At 33.8% G+C, this 22,811-nt stretch overlaps 1 protein-coding gene across 7 annotated transcripts in view; it reads left to right on the top strand.

Annotated features, from left to right (window-relative positions):
* LOC148608739 (rho family-interacting cell polarization regulator 2-like) overlaps nt 1-22,811 on the top strand; it is a 67,120-nt gene that overhangs the window by 5,078 nt on the left and 39,231 nt on the right. For 3 of the 7 annotated variants that reach the window (XM_088595632.1, XM_088595625.1, XM_088595627.1), the window contains exon 2: nt 20,049-20,108. Coding sequence is in view for 6 of the 7 variants with exons in the window: in XM_088595625.1 (XP_088451751.1) it covers nt 20,049-20,108 (60 nt within the window). In the remaining variant the exon portion in view is untranslated. Of the gene's footprint in view, nt 1-9,742; nt 9,807-14,389; nt 15,214-20,048; nt 20,109-22,270; nt 22,410-22,811 lie in introns of those variants that run through there. The other 4 variants (XM_088595628.1, XM_088595623.1, XM_088595624.1 and 1 more) reach the window with 4 other exon arrangements.

Below are 22,811 nucleotides of genomic sequence, written 5' to 3'. Positions count from 1 at the left end.
TGAAACTACACAGACTTTTTGTATCACACTAGAACTCTAACAAATAGGTTTCTGGAACAGGGTTATGTTGCTACAAGATTGAAGTCATCACTACAGAAGTTTTATGGTCATCATCATGAACTTGTGGATCGTTATAGTGTATCCATCTGCACCATGAAAACTGATTTATTCAACATGTCATAGTTTTCCTTTCCTCATTTGTTTACCCCTGACTTGACTTTTTATGAGCAACTCGGCGGGTATTTCTAGAAAAGCAGGGAATGCTTACCCTACCGGTGCACCTGGTCCATGCTCCCAGTTTTTAGTGGAGTCTGCGTTGCTCATTTGCTTTTGTTACTTTGTATGTATGATTTTAGTTACTTTATGTTCTTTGTTGTGTATGTCTGTTTTCCATGTCTGGTCTTTTTTCCTGGATTGCATTCTTTTGATTACCGCTATAACCTTGGTTCCCTTGATTACTCTGTAACTAATCTTCCCTTTGTAGGATCCTTATGTCTGTAGTGCTCTGATAATAACCTTTATAGGATCCTTATGTCTGTAGTGCTCTGATAATAACCTTTAAAGGATCTTTATGCCTGCAGTGCTCTGATAATAACCTTTAGGAAATATGAAGTAAGGATCATGGCATCTTTGTTGTACATAGTAAATTAGGAATAATTGGTACAATTCAAGTTCAATAAGGGTTGATTTATTATTCATGCCTAAAGGGAGAAGGGTTGATTTATTATTCATGCCTAAAGGGAGAAGGGTTGATTTATTATTATTCATGCCTAAAGAGAGAAGAGTTGATTAATTATTATTCATGCCTAAAAAGAGAAGGGTTGATTTCATGCCTAAAGAGAGAAGGGTTGATTTATTACTATTCATGCCTAAAGGGAGAAGGGTTGATTTATTATTCATGCCTAAAGGGAGAAGGGTTGATTTATTATTATTCATGTCTAAAGAGAGAAGGGTTGATTTATTATTCATGCCTAAAGGGAGAAGGTTTGATTTATTATTCATGCCTAAAGAGAGAAGGGTTGATTTAATATTCATGCCTAAAGGGAGAAGGGTTGATTTATTATTATTCATGCCTAAAGAGAGAAGGGTTGATTTATTATTCATGCCTGGGGAGAGAAGGGTTGATTTAAAAAAGAGCCTGAATTGCTCACCTTGCTTGATGAGCTACATTCTGTTTTATGTAAAAGTGGTCATGTTTTTTTTTTATGAATAAGAAATCCCAACTTTCATTTTGTGCGGGATACCCTAAGGAAGAATCATACCAACTTCTATTTAATTATGTCGGGTAGCTTATGAGAAGAAAATTATTGAAAGTAATAACATCAAAAATGGAGGGGGAAAAAGTCTAAAAAGAGCAAACTTCAACATTTGTCAATAGATTTTTAAGAATATTTAACCACAGATAGATCTCATCATAATCAGTCAGAATTTGGCTAAGCCTAACTGTTTTGATGATGTATATGAATAACTGCTGTCTGATCCCTATTTTCCACTTTTAGTAACGACTCCCTTGTTTTTCTGCTTTTTTATTTGGTATGGGCTATGGCCAGGTGAGCTGAAAATGGGGTTGATTTACGGACCAAACATGAATTTGGACCCATTGATAGAATAATCCTTGTAAAAAAATGGTTTATTTACTGAATTTACATGCAGTGGGAAATGTCGACTGAACAATCCTAATACTGAACAGTCTCAGTACATAAGGGGGCTGATTTACTCAATTTACATGAATTAGAAAGTGTTGATAGATAATCCTTGTACAAAAAGGGTGATTTAAGACCTCTGTTGTTGTCCTTGTTTTTGACTGTTGCCTAAAATGTTTGCGTATCAGTTTGCTAGTTTTACTATTAATCTTTATTCACTGAACATACATGAAGTGGGAAATGTTGACTGAACAATCCTAGAACTGAACAATCTCAGTACTGAAGGGGGCTGATTTATTGATTATACATGAAGTGGAATGTGTAGACAGAATCTATTAATCAGTGAAGTTCAATGATGTTTAGATGTTAAGGTGTTTGTGTTGGCATCAGTCAAACAGATATGTAAACTATGCTATCCATCCTGAATTACAGAACTGTTACACAATGTCATCATCTTCTGTATGATACTTACAGTGAAATCTCATCCAATTGTGCTCTGATCAGATAGGTAATTCAGTGAAATCTCACCTATCAGTGCTTTGGTGAGATAGGAAATACGGTGAAATCTCACCTATCGATGATCTGATCAGAAAAGTAATACAGTTAATTCTGACCTGTCTGTGCTCTGATCAGAAAGGTAATACAGTGAAATCTCACCTATCGGTGCTCTGATCAGATAGATTATACAACGAAATATCACCTATCAGTGATCTGATCAGTTAGGTAATACATTTAATTCTCACCTATTGATGCTCTGATCAGAAAGGTAATACAGTGAAACCTCATCTATTGGTGCTCTGGTGAGATAGGTAATACAGTTAATTCTCACCTATGGGTGCTCTGATCAGATAGGTAATACAGTGAAATCTCATTTATTGGTGCTGTGATCAGATAGGTAATACAGTGAAATCTCATTTATTGGTGCTGTGATCAGATAGGTAATACAGTGAAATCTCATTTATTGGTGCTCTGATCAGATTGGTAATAGAGTGAAATCTCACCTATCAGTGCTCTGAGTAGATGGGTAATAGAGTGAAATGTTATCTATTGGTGCTCTGATCAGATAGGTATTACAGTGAAATCTCATTTAATGGTGCTCTGATCAGATAGGTAATAGAGTGAAATCTCACCTATCAGTGCTCTGAGTAGATGGGTAATAGAGTGAAATCTCACCTATTAGTGCTCTGAGTAGATTGGTAATAGAGTGAAATCTCACCTATCAGTGCTCTGATCAGATAGGTAATACAGTGAACTCTCATCTATCTGTGCTCTGATCAGATAGGTAATACAGTGAAATCTCATTTATTGGTGCTCTGGTGAGATAGGTAATAGATATAAATACAGCATAGTTTTACTGTTCTGTGCTCTAGTCAGAATGTCTATATATAGTTTGTGATAATAACATAATATCAGTAATTACTATATATGTATTGAAAAAAAGCAATGTATCAGACTTGGTAAAAAGTGTTTAAATTTGCCCACTTTTAGAGCTTGTTTTTGTGGTCATGTTAAGCTGCACCTTGCAAATGAAATTATTAAAATAATTAAGATACATTCATATGCATGACTAGGATGTAAAATAAAACTGTTAACATACACACGCCAGGTATTAGGACGCTTGGAACCAGATGAGGTAAGAACACAGAATAGTCATAAAAAATTGGACAGGACACAAAGGGCCGTGGGTAAAAATCAACGAAAGACAATCAGACTGCCGGGTTTGGACACAACGAACACGTTATATCTATAAGGACAGATGTGTTATTTGATAAAGCTTGTATACAATTTGTTGGTTTTAAAGCATCTAAATAAGCATTATTAGATTCACTACTAAAATCATGCACTGGTTTCCTGCCAGATATTCAACTTTGATTGTTTAGCCCTTCACTACATGAGAACCAGTTTGTAACTTGTAAATTGGCACTTGGTCAATTTAGCACCTGTACTTATGTTAATTTGGCACATGTGACTACATGAAATCAGGACCTAGTCAGATATAAAAATGTGTATGCATGTATTCTTACTTACTTATAATATGTGTGGTAGACTATAATGAAATAGTGAATCTGAATATTATTATACCCCCCTCTTGAAAAACAGGAGGTTTATTGTGATCATGCTGTCTGTCAGTTTGTCTGTACCCAGTTCAAATCCCCAACTTGACTAATACCACAGAATGGAATTTGATGAAACAGTCATACATTCTTTTTTTTGGAGGTTTTTGCCTTGTCCCTTTTAAAAATTAGGGGCTAAAAGGGAGAAATTGGGTGTTATCCTTAAAATCAACTTTTTATCTCACTTGGACCAAAGGTCCAATTGAGCTTATGCCATCACTTTGCACCTGTCATCTGTTGACTGTAAACTTTTCACATTTTGCTCAACTACATGAAAAAACCTTTGACAAATTTTAACCAAACTTGGCAGAAATAATGTATGAAAAAGCCTCTACAAAACATCCACTTTTTGGTTCTGCTTGATCAGACAAGATGGCCACCAAAGGCCATTTGACTTTCTGATAGGCCAATTTTCAAAGATCAACTCCTCTGAAACCACAGGTGCCAACTTTTTGAAACTTGATAGGGATAATGACCTTGATACCCTCTACAATTAATTCACTTTTTGTGTGGTTCAAGTTTCTCAGCTTGTGGCTTCAGCCACTCAAATTTGCCATCAAAACCCTATGGGGAAACACATTTTGGCCTATATCTTTGCTTTTACTAAGTCAATGGTTACCAAACTTGGCGGAAATAATAACAGGAACCATTTTAGTATATGATAAAATTTTATTTCCACTTGATTAAACAAGATGGCTACCAGAGGCCAATTAGACTTCTGGTTTGCCAATTTTCAAAGATCAACTCCTCTAAAATGTCTGGTGCCAATGTTTTGAAATTTTATAAGGTTAATGACTTCAATGGCCTCTACAAATGGTCAACTTTTTGTGTGGCTCAATGGAACTCAGTATAATTTACAAATACTCTGGTTTTTGTATGGCTCAGGTGGCTCAGGGGTGGGAGGAATGATGTAAGTATAGACAACTTTTAACCTTTTGTTTAAATGATCAAATGAAATGACCACATAATTTCAAATAATCCAGGTGAGTGATTCTGTCTCTCTAGGGCCTCTAGTTTATTTTTGGTCCAATTTTTAGCTCACCTGGCCAAAGACCCTGTGAGCTATTGCCATCACTTGGTGTCCGTCGTCGTCGCTGTTAACAATTTTTCAATACCCTTCTCCTCTGACACTACTTGACCAATTTGAACCAAACTTAGTATGAATGTTCCTTGGGGTATCCTGCATAGAACTGATATGGGGATTTTTTATCTGTTGAAAAACATGGCCGCTGTTACTAAAAATAAAACTTAGGGTCAGACAGTAGTTTTTGGCGTATAATATCCTCAAAACTGTTAGGGTTAGCAAATTCTTTCAATAGCTGAAATGGTCCATATTACTAGGACTACAAAGGTCTTCATGGCCGCCATTACTAAATATAGAACATAGGGATCAGACAGTAGTTTTTCACATATATCTCCAAAACCGTTAGGTTTAGCTAAATTCTGACTGGGTAAAAGTGTTCAGCATGATGAGATCTATCTGTGGTCAAATTTTCATTGTAATCCATTAAGCCATGTTGGAGTTATTGTCCTTTTTCAACATTTTTTGCTATTTTTTATGTTATTTCTTTCAAAAATCTTCTCCTCTGACACTACATGACCAATTTGAACCAAATTTGGTATGAATGTTCCTTAGGGTATCCTGCATAGAACTGATGTGGGGATTTTTGATGTCAAAAAAAAATGGCTGCAGTTACTAAAAATAGAACATAGGGGTCAGACAGTTTTTCGTATCTCCGAAACGGATAGATTTAGATATTCTGACTTTGGCTAAAAGTGTTAAGCATGATAAGATCTATCTGTGGTCAAATTTTCATTTTAATCCGTTAAGCCATGTTGGAGTTATTGTCCTTTTTCAACATTTTTTGCTATGTTTTGTTATTTCTTTCAAAAATCTTCTTCTCTGACACTAATTGGAACCACACTTTGTATGAATGTTCCTTGGGGGTATCCTGCATAGAACTGATTTGGGGATTTTTGATCTGTCAAAAAACATGGCCGCTGTTACTAAAAATAAAACTTAGGGTCAGACAGTAGTTTTTGGCACATAATATCCCCAAAACTGTTAGTGTTAGCAAATTCTTTCAATAGCTGAAATGATCCATATCATTAGGACTACAAAAGTCTTTAGGGAAAAAAAGTTGTCAGACGATTCCTGTAAGAATTGTTGCCACTGAAAAGGAAAAAAAGGAGTTTTTTTACAGTTTTCAGCTAATATCCTGAAAAACATGATAGATAAAAATTCTTCCTAAATTTACTGCCCTTGAAAAACAAAATTGAACCAGGTGAGCAATTCAGGCTCCTGGGAGCCTCTTGTTAAAATTTATTCTTTATTGGATTCCTGAAGGCCCATGTGAGCTTTTCCAATCACTATGTGTTCATCATCATTGTCCATTAACTTTTTCAAACATCTTCACCTCTGAAACTACTGGATTGATTGTAACCAAACTTTGCTTGAATGTTTTTTTATAGATATCTTTAACAATGTGTGTATGCAGAGTTAGAAATAGAAGCCTGTCAGCCAGCCCGTGACTGCTTATTTTTTGGCAGGGCTGGCTGATTTCAGGAAAAATCTTAATTTGTTCAGCATAATTAGATGGACCTATGGCGAAATTTTCAGAAAGATCTGTTGAAGGATGTTTGTGTTATGGGTCCTGTAAATGGATTTTTTAAAATTTTTTTACTTGCAACCTTGAAAGTTTTCTCCTTTGAAATTACTCAATTGATTGTAACCAAACTTCATTTGAAAGTTCCTTAGGATGTCCGTAGCAATTGATATGTGGGGATATTTGATCTGGACTAAAACATGGCAGCTGTTACTAGAAATTGACCATAGGGGTCAAATTGCAGAAATTTGGAAATAACTCAAAAACAGTTGGGTTTAGTTTAATTCAGGCAGGGAGTAAAATTGTTCAGGATGATTAGACAGACCTATGCCGAAATGTTCATGGAGATTTGTTGACAGATGTTTGAGGTAAGGGTTCTGAAATTTTTTTTTAGAATTTTACATTTTCAACCTTGAAAGTTTTCTTCTCGGAAACTATTCAATGCATTGTAACCAAACCTCCTTAGGATATGCTTAACAATCTTTGTGTGGGGATTTTTTTATCTGGAGAAAAACATGACAATTGTTCATAAAAATATACTATAGGGTCAAGATTTTTGGAAATAATTCAAAAACTAATGGGTTTAGCTAAATTCTGTTGTTGTAAAAAGTGATCGGTATGGCATGAGGGACCTATAAAGATCTGTTCACAGTTTAGTTTTAAATTGAAGTTTATCAGTGATGATTAAATTGCTTGTACATAAGTCATAAAATAATTATCAATAATAAGTTTGGGGTTTGTTAAATAAATTCACTCACTGGTATTTTGATAATCCTTTTGATTGGAGATGAAAATATAAAATAGGAAGTGCACAATGGTATCATGAGATGAATAATTTGTGAAATTGAATTCAATTCACTCAGTTCTTTGTTTAGAAGATGTCAGGAAACCCAAGAAGTCATTAAGAGGAAGTCACATTGGTATCATTTGATACAAAAATTATGAAAGAGTAATCAAGGGAACCAAGGTTATAGCGGTAATCAAAAGAATGTAATGCAGGGACAAAGACCAGACATGGAAAACAGACAAACACAACAAAGAACATGAAGTAACTAAAATCATACATACAAAGTAACAAAAGCAAATGAGCAACTCAGACTCCCCTAAAAACTGGGAGCATGGACCAGGTGCATCGGTAGGGTAAGCATCCTCTGCTTTTCTAGAAACACCTGCCAAGTTGCTCATAAAAAGTCAGGGGTAGACAAACAAGGAAAGGAAAACCATGACCTGTTGAATATGTCAGTTTTCATGGTGCTGATGGATACACCATAACGATCCATGAGTTCATGATGACGACCATAAAACTTCTGTAGTGATGACTTCAGTCTTGTAGCAACATAATCCGGTTCCAGAAGCCTATTTGTTAGAGTTCTAGCGTAATACAAAAAGTGTGCTTAGTTTTGGCAAGCTCTGGCATAACGTATGAGTTGTGATATGAACACTCCATACGCAGGTGCTGAAGGGATGTTGCCACAGATGAAAGGAAAGTTGACAATTCTGAATGAAAAGTCATCACATTTGTCGTAAAGTTTGGTCAATAGTTTTCTTTTACCATCGATTTCTAAGTGTAGGTGAGGCTGACTTCACAGTGTCTGTAGTATCCTTTATCTCAAGTTCTTTTGAGTAGATACAGTGTATCAAATCCCAGAAATTAGGATTGTTTAAAGATAATACATCATCTATATAGCGGAAACTGAAATGAAAGGATCTAGCTAAACGTTATTCTTTCTTTCGGATCAGATCAGCTATAAAGTCAGCCTCATAAGAGTGAAGGAATAGGTCAGCAAGTAAAGGAAGACGGGTAATAAGACAGGAAGTTAAATCAATAGGAGACGTGTAATAAGATGCCAAGTTAAATCAATGGAAGACAGGTAATAAGACTAAGTTAAATCAATAGGACAGAGGTAATAAGACAGGAAATTAAATCAATAGGACACAGGTAATAAGACAGGAAATTAAATCAATAGGAGACAGGTAATAAGACATGAAGCCAAATCTATTGCCAAACAATACAAACTGGGTATCATGGACTATCTCCTTAAATTCTTCAATAGTTATATATGATTTTGTAGTTTATAAAAGATCAAACACTAATAGGACCTACAACACAAACATCCAGTTAGGTTGTAAACAAATTCTGCACCACAAAAAATTTATAACAGTGGGCAAACTTTTATGGACATTTGTGAAGTTGTCCGAACATTAGACTAATTATAGTATTTAACAAGATGTACACTGTTAACTTTTCCATCTCTTTACTGCTTAAGGAATCCCTTATATCAGGCTATAAGGTAATATCCTCAATCACATGGTGAACACTAAATAATAGCACCACACACTTGGGTTATTATAAATAGACCAAACAATATTACAGCCATTACTTATAATTTATTTTAATATCAAAATTCAAGGAGTAAATCATTAAAAAAGGTTGGTGACATCACAGTCATATTAAAAAATTTGGTCTGTGAAATGATGGACAAAATTTTGTATCCAATCAGAAAGTGTGTTACTTCTGAAATTGAATTATAGATGTATAGTGAATGAATATTTTAGTACTAATAGACCCTTTTGTGCTAACGTTGGGGTAGCATGCGTAGAGCATTCTCAATATACACTTCTGCGAGGAAAATTCTTTTGTTCTACCCAAGGCCTACCTTGTGGAAGTATATATTGAGCATGCTCACCAACTTACCACAAAAGGGTCTATTTAAAAGAAGACATATATTGTGGAGAGACTGGTATCAAGTCTGCCCAAATGTTTAAAAGTGGCTAAGCTGATGATTATCTAATATATACTCCATCCATACATATATTTCTGGTGATTCAGAGCTTTCTGTATTATATTTCATGTTCGTTATATAATCAACTGAATTGGAAAGTGCAGTGTTATCAGAATGAAGATAAAACTTGATACAGAGACACATTTATAGTTTCTTATACATTTTATGGATAATATATATATATATGTGTGCAATCTCATTTTTCAGAGTGTTAAGTTCAAATGAAAGACTTAAGTTCAGTAGGTTTTTTTAACAGAAGAAAAATGTAGAAAATGTAGAAAAACTAGAGTGGTCTCCCTTTTTGACTGTCAATAAAATTTTCCTAACCATAAAATCTGTAACCTGAGTTTACAGTCCTTGAAAGGTTTGTTTATACTGAATTGTTTAGTATTTCTATTTTAGTCAACAAACAATACAGGAAAAAAGATAGTAAAAATGTCAAAATGTGAAGTATAAAAAAGGAGGGGGGTTATTTAGTCTGTTTTATTGTCACTTTTTATGACTTAAACATTGTTTTTGTATAAATATAGTGGACATATACATTGACTTTGGTCAGGAGAAGTGAATCTATAGACTGCTATTTGATGACGAAAAACATTTGATATGATAGAATGGGATATGATACCCTTCTTCCATTAAGTTTTCTAAGGAAAAGACCTGGTAAGGCAGAGATATATAATTCTAATGTAGTTCAGCATTAAATTGAAATTAAACTTTTGCTGGGACAAACTCTTTTGTGTCAAACTTATAAAGTGGTGTTTTTAACACTTGTGTGGCATGAAATTAGTTGTTTCATTACAGTCATACAGACTATAATGAAGACTTCTTACTGACATTTACCATGCTCATTTTTAACCTCATTTTGGCCTCCTTTATTACCTATAAATTTTTTTTGTGATGACATTTTCTTTTTACTTAAATTTCACATACCATAACTACTTCAGGTTGGACTATCTTTTTTATTGTAACTGAAATCCTGATGTTCTTAGGAAGGTTCTCACAGGAATAATTTACTTACAATGAATTACTTCGAAAATTTATGAATTATTTGTGCTTCAGTTTTTGTGGCTTAAAGTATATCCTACATTTATTAGCTAGTAATATACTGGTAGTTGGTCTTCCTTGATTTAACAAATATTACCTGATGAACTGTTTTAGGACAGGTAATCAACTGAACAATTAAAATGGAGATTCAAGTTGTTAATATAGACATTGATAGAAAGTATAAATTTCCTTCTCAATTCTATGGAAATTCATCAAGTGATTTTATCAAAGGCAACGCAACTTTATCTCATACACATCAGATATTTGTTGTATATGAGTTGGCAAACTCCTACATTTTCCATAGAAGTCATTACTTTTGCTCAATGTGCAGAAAATTATATAATAATATAATAATTAACAGAAAACATGATTTAATCGTATGTAAAAATATTATTATTATTGACTATGTTTATAATGTATTGTGTTTGATGTCATTGTCACACACAGACTGTTACATTTAGATCAATAATAGTCTATAGCAGGTAGATATCAGTACTGAAAGGAGAAAATATTAGTCATGTGTTACAGCCCAGTGAGATATTTACTTGAACTAGAGTAAAAAATATAGCAAATTTTGGAAGGAGAAAACAGAAAAAGTCTGGCAATATCATTGTCCATGCATGAACCGACAGTGTTTTCTATGGCACTTAGGTTGAGAGGGAAAATGAACAGCATTTTCCTCTATTTTTTTCAGGTGTACCCATGATCCGACATTTCAGAAAGGGAAACCCCCTAATAAATTGCTGTTCATTATTATTTCTTACAAACTGTACTATTTTCTCTTTTATAACAGAGGTAGGCTTCTACCTTTCATCTTGTTTCTTGCTTGACAACATTGTCTGAACCACCATCTCATTTCTTGCCTGACGTCTGAACCACCATCTCATTTCTTGCTTGACATCTGAACCACCATCTTCTGTCATGCTTGACGTCTGAACCATCATCTTGTTTCTTGCTTGACGTCTGAACCACCATCTTCTGTCTTGCTTGACGTCTGAACCACCATCTTGTTTCTTGCTTGACGTCTGAACCACCATCTTGTTTCTTGCTTGACGTCTGAACCACTATCTTGTTTCTTTGGATAGTGTGGTTTTCTTTAATTGTGCATTTTATTTACTTTGGAAAAACAACTTGTTTTTATCTTGGCTGAACAGTCCTCTTGTGTCTTTCTTTCAACAAATGATGTTTTGTTCATATATTTTTAATTTCTTAGAACTATTAGTGTACTCCTAATGGTGTATTTTTTTATTCTTTATTCTTTTATTACGCATTTCCTTTTGGCCTTTGGCCTGGTGAGCTATTGCCATCACTTTGCGTCCATCATCGTCATCTATCGTCATCCATAGTCATTTACAATTTTTTCACAACTCATACGTTATGCCAGAGCTTGCCGAAACTACGCAGACTTTTTGTATCGCGCTAGAACTCTAACAAATAGGCTTCTGGAACAGGGGTATGTTGCTACAAGATTGAAGTCATCACTACAGAAGTTTTATGGTCGTGATCATGAACTCGTGGATCGTTATGGTGTATCCATCAGCACCATGAAAACTGATATATTCAACGGGTCATGGTTTTCCTTTCCTCGTTTGTCTACCCCGGACTTGACTTTTTATGAGCAACTCGGCAGGTGTTTCTAGAAAAGCAGAGGACGCTTACCCTACCAGTGCACCTGGTCCACGCTCCCAGTTTTTTGTGGAGTCTGAGTTGCTCATTTACTTTTGTTACTTTGTATGTATGATTTTAGTTACTTTATGTTCTTTGTTGTGTATGTCTGTTTTCCAAGTCTGGTCTTTGTCCCTGGATTACATTGTTTTGATTACCGCTATAACCTTGGTTCCCTTGATTACTCTTTCAAACAACTCTTCTTATCTAACACTACTTGACCAATTAAAACCAAACTTGGTATGAATGTTCTTTGGGGTATCCTATAAAAAGCTGATTTGGGGATTATTGATCCATTGAAAAACATGGCCACCATTACTATTCTGACTTGAATATAAGTGTTCAGCATGGTGAGATCTTTCTGTGGTCAAATTTTTGTTTTAATCTGTTCAGCCATGTTGGAGTAATTGCCCTTTTTTTTTCTTTTTTTTTTTTAATGTTATTTCTTTCAAAAATCTTCTCCTCTGAAGATACCAGACCAATCAAACTTAGTATGAATGTTCATTTGAGTATTCTGCATTGATCTGATGTGGGATTTTTTATCTGTAAAAACATGGCCACTGTTACTAAAAATAGAACAAAGGGGTCAGTCTGCTCAGTTTGCCTCATACATCTCCAAAACCATTAGGATTAACTAAATTCTTTCAATAGCCATATTGATCCTTATTATATTATTGATTATTATTATTGTTCCCTACAAAAGTTTGCATTGGATCAAAGATGTCAGAGGTCTATCTGTTAGAGTTATTGTCTTTGAAAGGTGAAAAATGACTTTTTTTAACAGTTTTCTGCCAATATCTTATCAAAAACTGTGATACAAAGAAAGAAACTTTCAATTGATGAAATGATCTGTATGATAAATCCTACCAAAGTCTTCTTTGAGTCAAAATTGTTGGACAATTCCTTGTTAGAGTTGTTGCCCCTGAAATGCAAAATTTAACCAGTTGAACAATTCAGGCTCCTGAGAGCCTCTTGTTGAGAGAGAAATGTGCTATTTGTTCTTATAAGATGGCTATTTCTGATTCATAGTACTATTCTCATTTTCTGCTGCCTCAATATAAAGACCTTACTTCTACCAGAATAAGTGATGGACCTCTGTAATTTTGTTTACTGGACCTGACATTATTTCATATGATACTTTATTGAGGATTTTCTGATCACCTTAATTCAGCCATAGATTTGAAACATTGAAAAGTCTTTGACCTTCCTTTTTCCAATCTAACTTTGAGCTTCAGAATTTCCGTTTATGAGTGAGCTCAAAGTGATAAAGTATTGACCATCAATGTATTGATAACTAATTATTGTCCTATTAAATGGTGTCACAAAAAATGTAGATTTATAATGTTTTGTTGTATCCTGCTTATATAATGGATTGTAGGCATTTTACCAGTTACAAATGATGATTGATTGGACGCTGTGAAATGGATAATTATAAGTGTATGTTTCAAATTATTTCTGTCCCTTTTTTCTATGTTATGTGACCTTGAGGTGTTTCAGGTGAAATGCCAATAGGAAATTGTACTTCAGTATTTGTTAATAACAAATTTAAATGGGTTCTTAGTAAAATGATAAAAATAACCAAGGGTTAGAAATATTAAAAGGCTGACCATTTGATTGCCAATTCAAACTGTTAAAGATGGACCTTTAATACTATATTACATTGTATTTATGATAATGGTGAGTGTGAACTGATGGACCATTATGATTTCCAATTTTAGCAATGCATTGTGGGTAGATTGAACCCCTTTTGTTAAAATCTAGATGTTGTGGATATTAATGGATAGACATAAATTACCCATTATCAAATCTGACTACCAAAACTGATTTTACTTTAACCATCTTATACTGTCCATTAGATATTAACATAATTAAATCTGGTCACAGACACTTGGACTGTAAAATTTACTTCAATTTTCTTATGTTTACAACAAAATGACATTTTGTACAATTTTACCCATAGTAATTTTGACAGTTTCATTTTGATATGTGATTCATAGGAAAAATTGGAAGTAATAAAAATTTTAATTCTTCTTCGAGTGTAAATTCATACACTTTTTAAAGAATCATTGATTGCATTGTTGATAAAGAAATTTATATCTACCAGAACCTCATTTTATCCACATAATTTACTTTTTACCATATATGACTAAGATTGCGTACTTGTGGTAACATGTTGGTTTCAACAGATGTAATTCACATTTAGATTTTATATATTGGCATTTATTACAAACTTGGCATAGTTATACTTTTTCAGAAAACATGTTAATTTGGTTGTGAAATTTCAAGTTTTGAAATTTTTATGTTTCATTAATGAAGAATGAGGAGCTGTGCTTTTTTTTTATTCTTTGGTTGGATTTTTGTAAGCCTGGAAGTTCAGTAGATTCAGTTACAATTGAAGGAGAGGAATAATTGAGATTCCGTAACTATTCTTAGCTTTGTTTTTCATTGTGGGTATATAAACTATACATGAAATTTTAAACATTTTTCAAGAAATTTTAATATAGTAATAGCTGCATTAGTTTTATTTCATGAGACCGGTTCCATCAGAAATTCTTCCTTAAAATTCATCAATAATTTCATGTACCACAATCAGACTGGTACAATAATAGAACTGAGGAGTTTAGATGAAGAATGTGTTAAAATCCTTCATGAAGGTGAAAAATTCTTACATTGAATACATGAAATAGATGGATATTCTTTGGCACTATTGACCTCAGGTTGTTGACTAGGGCAAAAAAACAAATATTTTAATTCCAAAATCAGTTAGAATGATCAATTAATTTTAGGTGATCAGTTATCGACACCTTCTATCACATTTACATACTTTACCTGTTTATTGTAACAACAGTTCAAACAGGACAAAGACATTTAATTAGAAAGTGATAAGACCCAATATTTACTGGAGGAATTTAAGCTGTGTGATAAGTGTCTTCTGTGAGGATGGAGAGAGAAAGTAATTCAGATTGTGTGTGAAATGGTTGGGATATAAGTGTTGGGTGGTATTTGTTCATACTTTAATGGAAAATTTGTGATTTCTGAAATAAAAATCGAATTGGATTTGACTTTAATTAACTTGGATACTGAAACTGTTCTAAATAACTTTTGAATACCTAAAAGGAACTAATCTTTGGAAAGCATTTTATCAAACAAAGGAAAATGAATGTTCAACGTCTCATAAGAGATGAATTAGCAGTTCCAGGAAGCATGCCTAACCTACATCACACACCAAGTGTTAAACAAAACCGTTTTAGAATATTCAGGGGTGTGAAACGTTCTGTTACTTTTAATATAGGACAGAATTCTAAACCAATAGTTCTCCAGAATTCTCCAGTAAAACCTGCTGTTGTTCCAAGGAAAGGTGAGATTATTAATTCTGATGTTGAGATACTTTGTAGTAGTTGTCCTGTTTGGTTAAAATTCATTTTCATAAGAATATTTTATATCAAATTCTTCCATGCCTGATTTGAATGTTTCTTTGTTTCTTATAATTTAGTCTCCATTTTGTAGGTGTAAATTGTAGTATGAATTCTGCAGGAATATTACCTATAGTAATTTTATATATTAGCAGAATCTATACACAGCTGAATTTGTAATTTCATTAAAAACATGAAAAACTGTCAGCTGTCAATCTGTTATGATACATTCCTTTCTGGAAAACCAGTTTCATGGTGACACCATTCCGTTAGAAACATTCTTAACCTTTCCATATAAATTATGTAAATGCAAATGTAATAAGAGAATTTGACTAAGAGGGCAAAACTGTCCCATGAATCAAGCAGTTTTAGACAAGTAAGAAAAGATGAATGAACCATTGATAGACCTTGTCTGTTGATGTATTACATGTACTTGTATGTAGAACTTCTTTTGTTACATATTTTCTTGTTTGGAATCTACAAAAAAATAAGTATAATTTATTTCTTCTCAGAACTTTTCGTAAAAGTGGGTTCAAGGTTAAATGGTGTTATAAATGAAATGTTAATATAGGTACAAGTACATGTATATAACAATAAATGTGATTTTGTAAAGTGCAGTTGTAAGGAAGTGGAAATTATCAAATATAACAAACTAATTAAATTTATTATGATCTCCACCCACCCTCCAAACTTATTTGGAAGAGAATTAAATTAGTTTTCAGAAAAGTAGAGAATGTCCTGGGGATGTATAGATTCCTACCAATCCGTCATTGATCAATCTCCACAGTACCAACCAGTAACCTCTGTGTATTATATAATAGTACCATGGAGGATCTTTACCCTTGTTTACCTACATAGATATTACACAGTGAAAGTTTATCTTATGGATATGATTATTAAAATAACTTCAACAGTCATTTAACAATGTTTTACACTTAATTTCATTTAAATTACACTTGTACTTGGACCAGAGTTTACTGATTGTGGCCTTTATGACATTATATACCTATGACTATGTAGTCAATATGTTACCTCTACACTTGATGGCACCAAGTTCGGAAATATTAAGATCAGATTTTAATTTTGAACAGTGGAACTTTGTCCAACCTGTCAAAGATGGGTTTGGTGTGGTACCTGACAATATGTCAAAGATGGGTTTGGTGTGGTACCTGACAACAAGTCAAAGATGGGTTTGGTGTGGTACATGAAAATAAGTCCAAGATGGGTTTGGTGTGGTACCTGACAATAAGTCAAAGATAGGTTTGGAATAAGTCAAAGATGGGTTTGGTGTGGTATCTGACAATAAGTCAAGATTGGGTTTGGTGTAGTACCCTACAATGAGTCAAAGATGATTTTCATGTGGTACTGGACAAGTCAAAGATGGGTTTGGTGTGGTACTTGACAAGAAGTCAAAGATGGGTTTGATGTGGTACCGAACAAGTCAAAGATGGGTTTGGTGTGGTACCTGACAAGAAGTTAAAGATAGGTTTGGTGTGGTATCTGACAATAAGTCAAGGATTGGTTTGGTGTGGTACCCAACAATGAGTAAGGTTTGGGTTTGGTGTGGTACCCTACAATGAGTTAAAGATGGGTTTGATGTGGTACCTGACAATAAGTCGAAGATGGATTTGGTATGGTACCTGACAATAAGTCAAAGATGGGTTTGATGTGGTACCCGACAATAAGTCGAAGATGGGTTTGGTGTGGTACTTGACAATTTGTCAAAGATGGGTTTGGTGTGGTACCTGACAATAAGTCAAAGATGGGTTTGGTATGGTACCTGACAATAAGTCAAAGATGGGTTTGGTGTGGTACCTGACATTATGTCAAAGATGGGTTTGGTGTAGTACCCGACAATAAGTCAAAGATGGGTTTGGTGTGGTACCTGACAATAAGATATCATTTTTGTTGACATTTAGTGATGCCAGTACAAAATATTTAGTTATGAGTTTTCCTTTTAGTGCTGACTGATCAATTTTCATAAAGTTCAATACAAATTTAAATATAGTTAAATACATGTAAAGAAAAACTTGAAGAAACTGAATGAATATTTAAGTCACACAACAAATAAGAATCATGCAAAATTTGATTCATGGTTGGAAAGCCTACATATTTTTATTTTTGATATTTTGCTTAAAATGTTATAGTAAACAGAAATTAATGTATGGCTTTTCATATAACCTTTGTTCTTAGGAGATAAAAATGAAATATATACAAAAGTAAGGAAGATAACTCTGTAAATGACACTAATATGCAATAGAAACTGTTAGATTTTCAATGTGGATTATCTCCTAAGAGCAAACAGAAAGGAGCGAATAATACATTTTGTCATATAGGCCTATAAAGCAACTTAATAACAAAAATAAAAATGTGTGGCCTTTTTTGGGGTGTATCATGTGTTACAGAATTTGCATAATACTTATAAAGACTACTACTTTAAGTCTTAGGATTTGTTAAAAAAAAAGATTGTGGTCAAATTTTGGCTAGAGAATACATTATGGGGTTGATGTCTATAGACTGTGAGACTAGCCAGTGATATAAACACATTAAATATTAGTCTGTGTAGATAAGACTTCACACTATATAACTTATCAAATGTATTAAATAATGGAGCTTAAGTGATTTCATGCAATAATGTTGATTTTGATAGTAAAAGCTGTTTATCTTAAGTACTGGTATATATGTTGGGAATTTCATTGTTTGTTGGTGGTTTGGTACAACTACAGACCATAGGCTATTTGTACCATTATATTCCATCATATGTATATTGTTACCATAATATACTATTTTGATATCTTGACTGGTTTAGTCCAGAGGTAGCTGAATTTAAGTGATTTTTTTGCTAATGTCATTATGCTGTATGATTAATATATAATTTTAGGCCACTTTTATTAAAAGTTGAATCCTGTCTCTCATGAAAAATAAACAGTGCAAAAAATATCAAAGTACTGTATTTTGTAAAAACTTATAGCTCAAATCAAATGCTGCTCCAAGGTATGTCTCAAACCATTTCCCCTTCAAATATTTCTGGGAGAATACAAGTTAGTTAAGACCAATCTCAGACAAATTTCATCTGCTTCGTAGACTTATTTGGTTTAATAAACATACACCCAATTCCTTTTCTGTTTCATTATACCCCTACTCAATGAGAAGGGGGAATATTGGAATCACTTTGTCTATCTGTCATTCTTTCAAAATTTTTGTTGAAATTATCTCGACTCCCAGTGGATGATGGGGTGTGGCTGTATATAGATGGGGCATATGTTGTAAGAAATTTTGTTTGCTGTCAGATATCTACTTTCTGTTTTTTTTCACTATACAGAATGATCAAGAAGATTTTTGTCTTACATATCTTGGCTCCCAATGGATGGATTGATTTATAATTTAGTGTGTTGCTTCATATAAATAGGGCATATCTTATAAGGGATTTAGGTTGCTCTCCTATATCTACTTCCTGTACGATTCGGGGTATGCCTAGCACAACAAGGTGTACAACTTCATGTTAATTATAGTATGACCATGCTAGTCTTCTTTATATATGTTTATATTGTCAGGTGATCAGTGACTTTGTCAATTGAATTAAAAAGAAAATTTTGCTCCACTTGTTGTGGACAAGGATGTCGGCGAGGGCTTGGCTTATCAGCTCTGTTGGGTGAGCAGTACATGTCTGTGGGATTCCTAGTACAGATGTGTATATAGTCGGTTCTATTGTTGGTGACTACTGATGCTGGTAGACTAGTGCACATCATTGCCTTATTGAGTGTCTCCTATCTCTTGGTATATCTACCGTTCAATGTCCATAATCAGATGCCCATTGTAGAGATTATTGCTCCACTGAGTATGACCTTTCTTTCTCCTGAATGTCCCAATATGTTACCCACAATCTATCAGATCATTGAAATTGTTAATTGCACTTGTCAATCACTCTCAGGTAAATCTCTTTGATCTTTCTCCAGGTAATCATTAGAAGAATTGATCTTTGGTGCTGTTTTACTGATGGCATATCATGCATCTTCCTTTACTACACATCAACCATGAAAAAAAAAATTTGGATTTCTACAAACCACATAGGTGGTCTAGCTATTGCATGCTCTCATGTGAAATTTTGGACTGAATCCCTGGCTTAGTCACATCAAAGAGGTCTCTGTTTTCTGTGAGATGAGCAGCATATAAGATGACTGTTCCTTTCTCCAGACCCTATTGAAGATTTCCATGAGTGTGAGAAATTTGGTCTCTTTCATGAGTGGAGTGCAGTGGTTACAAACAAAAATAACTCAAGACTATGTGTCTGGGAACACATGATAATTTAGCAAGCATTAAAGTTATTTTTTCCTTCAATGTTTGTGTACTAAATGTAGCAATTATGTGCATCTTATCTTTGAAAAAAAAACATTTTTAAGTGCAAACCTTGACATAATGGGAATAAAACAAAAATGTATCTGACAACACCACACATTACTTCTATCAGATACATCTCTGGCAAATACATTATAAAGTACAGTTTCATCTTGATATGATAGCAGTTTCCTTATATTTCTTGATAAAAGTTTAAATGGGTAATGTCTTCCCTGTGTCACAGTAGGTGTTGATTCTGTCACTGTAGAATTTATCTTCCCTGTGTCACAATAGGTGTTGATTCTGTCACTGTAATTTTATCTTCCCTGTGTCACAGTAGGTGTTGATTCTGTCACTGTAGAATTTTACTTCTCAAATCTGCCATATCTATCAAACATCTGACTTAAAGTATTATTCATTGACACATACCACATTTCTATTTTAGGTGGTGGAATTAGAGTTACCAGACATTCCAGTTTCCTTGGAGGTGGATTTGGCAGGAAAGGTAAGGATGGAGAACTCATATTAGAATAAACGATTTGACAGACTAGGACTAGTTACAATGTGATAATACTGTCCCTCCGTACTTATAAGTTGACAGGTGATTTTAAGGGTGTAGAGAATGTAGGGTTCAACACCTTCTACACAGTTCTCATTTTTGGGAAGGTAGAGAAAACAATATTCCACACTAGCTTGTTAAACAGTTCCATTTTTAGGGGTCGGAGAAAACATGGTTCCTTACTTAGCTTGCTACACAGTTCCAATTTTTAGGTGTAGAGAATGTAGGGTTCCAGATTAGCTTGCTACACAGTTCCAATTTTTAGGTGTAGAGAATGTAGGGTTCCAGATTAGCCTGCTACACTGTTTCCATTTACAGGTGTAGGGGGTGTAAAAAGCAGGCTTCCACACAAGCCTGCTTAATCTTTCAGAATGTTTAGGTGTAGTGAAAGCTAGGCTCCATACTAGCCTGCTGCACAGTTCCCATTTCTAAGGGGTGGAAAAAGCAGGCTTCCACAGTTAGCCTGCTGAATCTTTCCCTATTTCTAGGTATAGTTTATGTAGGGTTCCATACTAGCCTGCTGCATAGTTCCTTTTTTTTAGGAGTGGACGAAGCAAGAGGCTAGTAAATTTATGGTAGGGTTAATAAAAACTTCATTGGTAGTAGCTCATAGACAAGAAAATCAACTTTCTTTGACTCCAGAGTGAAGAATTTTGTCTAGGGCTTTCTGTTGGCCTTGTGGACTAATGCAACTAATAAGATTGTCAAATCTTAAAAAATCTCAAATGGAAAGTTGGATTGATACTCTGATCTTCCTACAGTATGTCTCTAGACACCTTGACAAAAAGTTTTCTTAAATGGACGGTTGTCTTAGATCTTTACAGGAAATACTTTCTTGTTTATAATGTAAACAGACAGAAAAAAACAAGTCAAAATTTGACATATCTAATAAAGAAAATTCATGCTACAACCTTTGTGGTAAATTAAACAATTAATTACAAATGCATAACGAGCTGCATATTTATGGAAATAACACTTCTTGTTTTGCATACAAATAAAGTTCAGATTTCAAAAAAGGCTAACACATCATAAAAACTTGTATAAAATAGCAATTTGTATTAAAACAACAAGTTTTGATTAATAAACCTGTAACTATGTTACTGTAGTAATTTACCTGTCCGCTGGCACTTGATTGACGGGGAGACTAAAATAAAGACAGCCTCCACTGATATGGTATATAGTTCATTAAGCCATGTAAAATACATGTATAGTTGTGGATAATGTCACTAGTTTTGAAGGAATGTGTCAAAAATCATCAAATTTTCCTTGAATGACTTGTGAAACAGATTGTTTTTTTGGGTTTTTTTTTTTTAGACTCAATTTTAGTCTTGGCCTTTTTTGCACTTAAATAGACAGTGGTCCCCACATGATGGGGTCATAAGATTTTCTATTTTGGAGACCACAGGTTTAGTTCAGTTGATGGTGCTCTATATTGACTGGCTGTGGATAAGTCATCAATCTGGTGGTTTACTGTGTGAAGTTAGTTGTGTTGTTATTTCAGCTTTACTTTGGCATCTGTATATAATATTAGCCTTGAAGCATCAGTAACCAAAAATAAATGTTACCATAGAATGTATTATAAACTTATAAATTGGACTTAAGTGCTATTTATGTTTAATCAAATCAGAAAGGATGTGTATTGGCTCATTGATTGATATAAACTTCAATTTCTTGTAACTTGATGGATCATCTTCAATTTTCTGTACATTATCAACTTGGATGTAGAGAATAATCGAAGTAGCAAGCATAAAAACTGTGGATGTCCAGGTGTGATAACGAGATAATCTACCCATGATTTATGACATCAAAGGTCTGACACCTGTAAATATATATCTGTTGTGAAAGCTGCAAAGATAGGAGACTTATAGTGGTAATAGGACCTGTTAATTAGCTGGGCTAATCACTGTGTCAGACTGTGTTATCATAGACCCAAGAGACAATTATTACTCTACAATATTTGACAAGTTTATTAAGATATTATATGGTTCTTGGAGACAACTATAAATTTTGGAATGTCCTAGAGAATGTTCCTTTAGACTGAGGCTTTTTTGGTTGATGTAATAAATTGATGTTTGTATTAAAGTAATTTCTCTGTCATTTAGTTCTAAACAATTTTAAATATCATGGAAGTAGATGAGTTTGATTTAGAAGTGGATGATACTGTGTTTAGTTTTGGAGGTTTTCACAGAAAAAATTTTGACGTTCTGAAAAAGACACGGTGGGCTAAACGTAGGCATTCTGACATTTGTAAGTATATCTTTTTACTGTCATTGAAAATTTTGTGAAATTGTATAATCTAAATAATTAAGCCATTTTCTCTCAACATTTTCTTCACCAAACAACAACTAAACTGATCAACCATAAACACATAAAACAAAAAGTCATGTCGTACTGAATTCTGTAGTTTTAATCAAATTTCACATTGAATTTGCTAGCCTAGGGGAGATAACTGTAATTTATTATCAATTAACATTGACCAATGGTCTTTCTGTACACTACATGTAAATAACAGATAATTTCAAAGAAATCCTGTTTCCACAGAAGTTGTGCAAATCTATATGATCTTCACAAACAGTGCATAAGTCAAATCATTTGTTTCCTTAAAAAGGTTTCCTGGTGCTTTTCCTGGAAACTTTTAAGAATAAGTCT

This window comes from Perna viridis, chromosome 8 (assembly GCF_037379345.1).
Source record: "Perna viridis isolate PV_CMFRI_1.1 ecotype Kerala chromosome 8, ASM3737934v1, whole genome shotgun sequence".
Taxonomy (NCBI): Eukaryota; Metazoa; Mollusca; class Bivalvia; order Mytilida; family Mytilidae; genus Perna; species Perna viridis.
The sequence above is the reverse complement of the archived record's forward strand: the minus strand, read 5'-3'. Positions and strand labels throughout refer to the sequence as shown.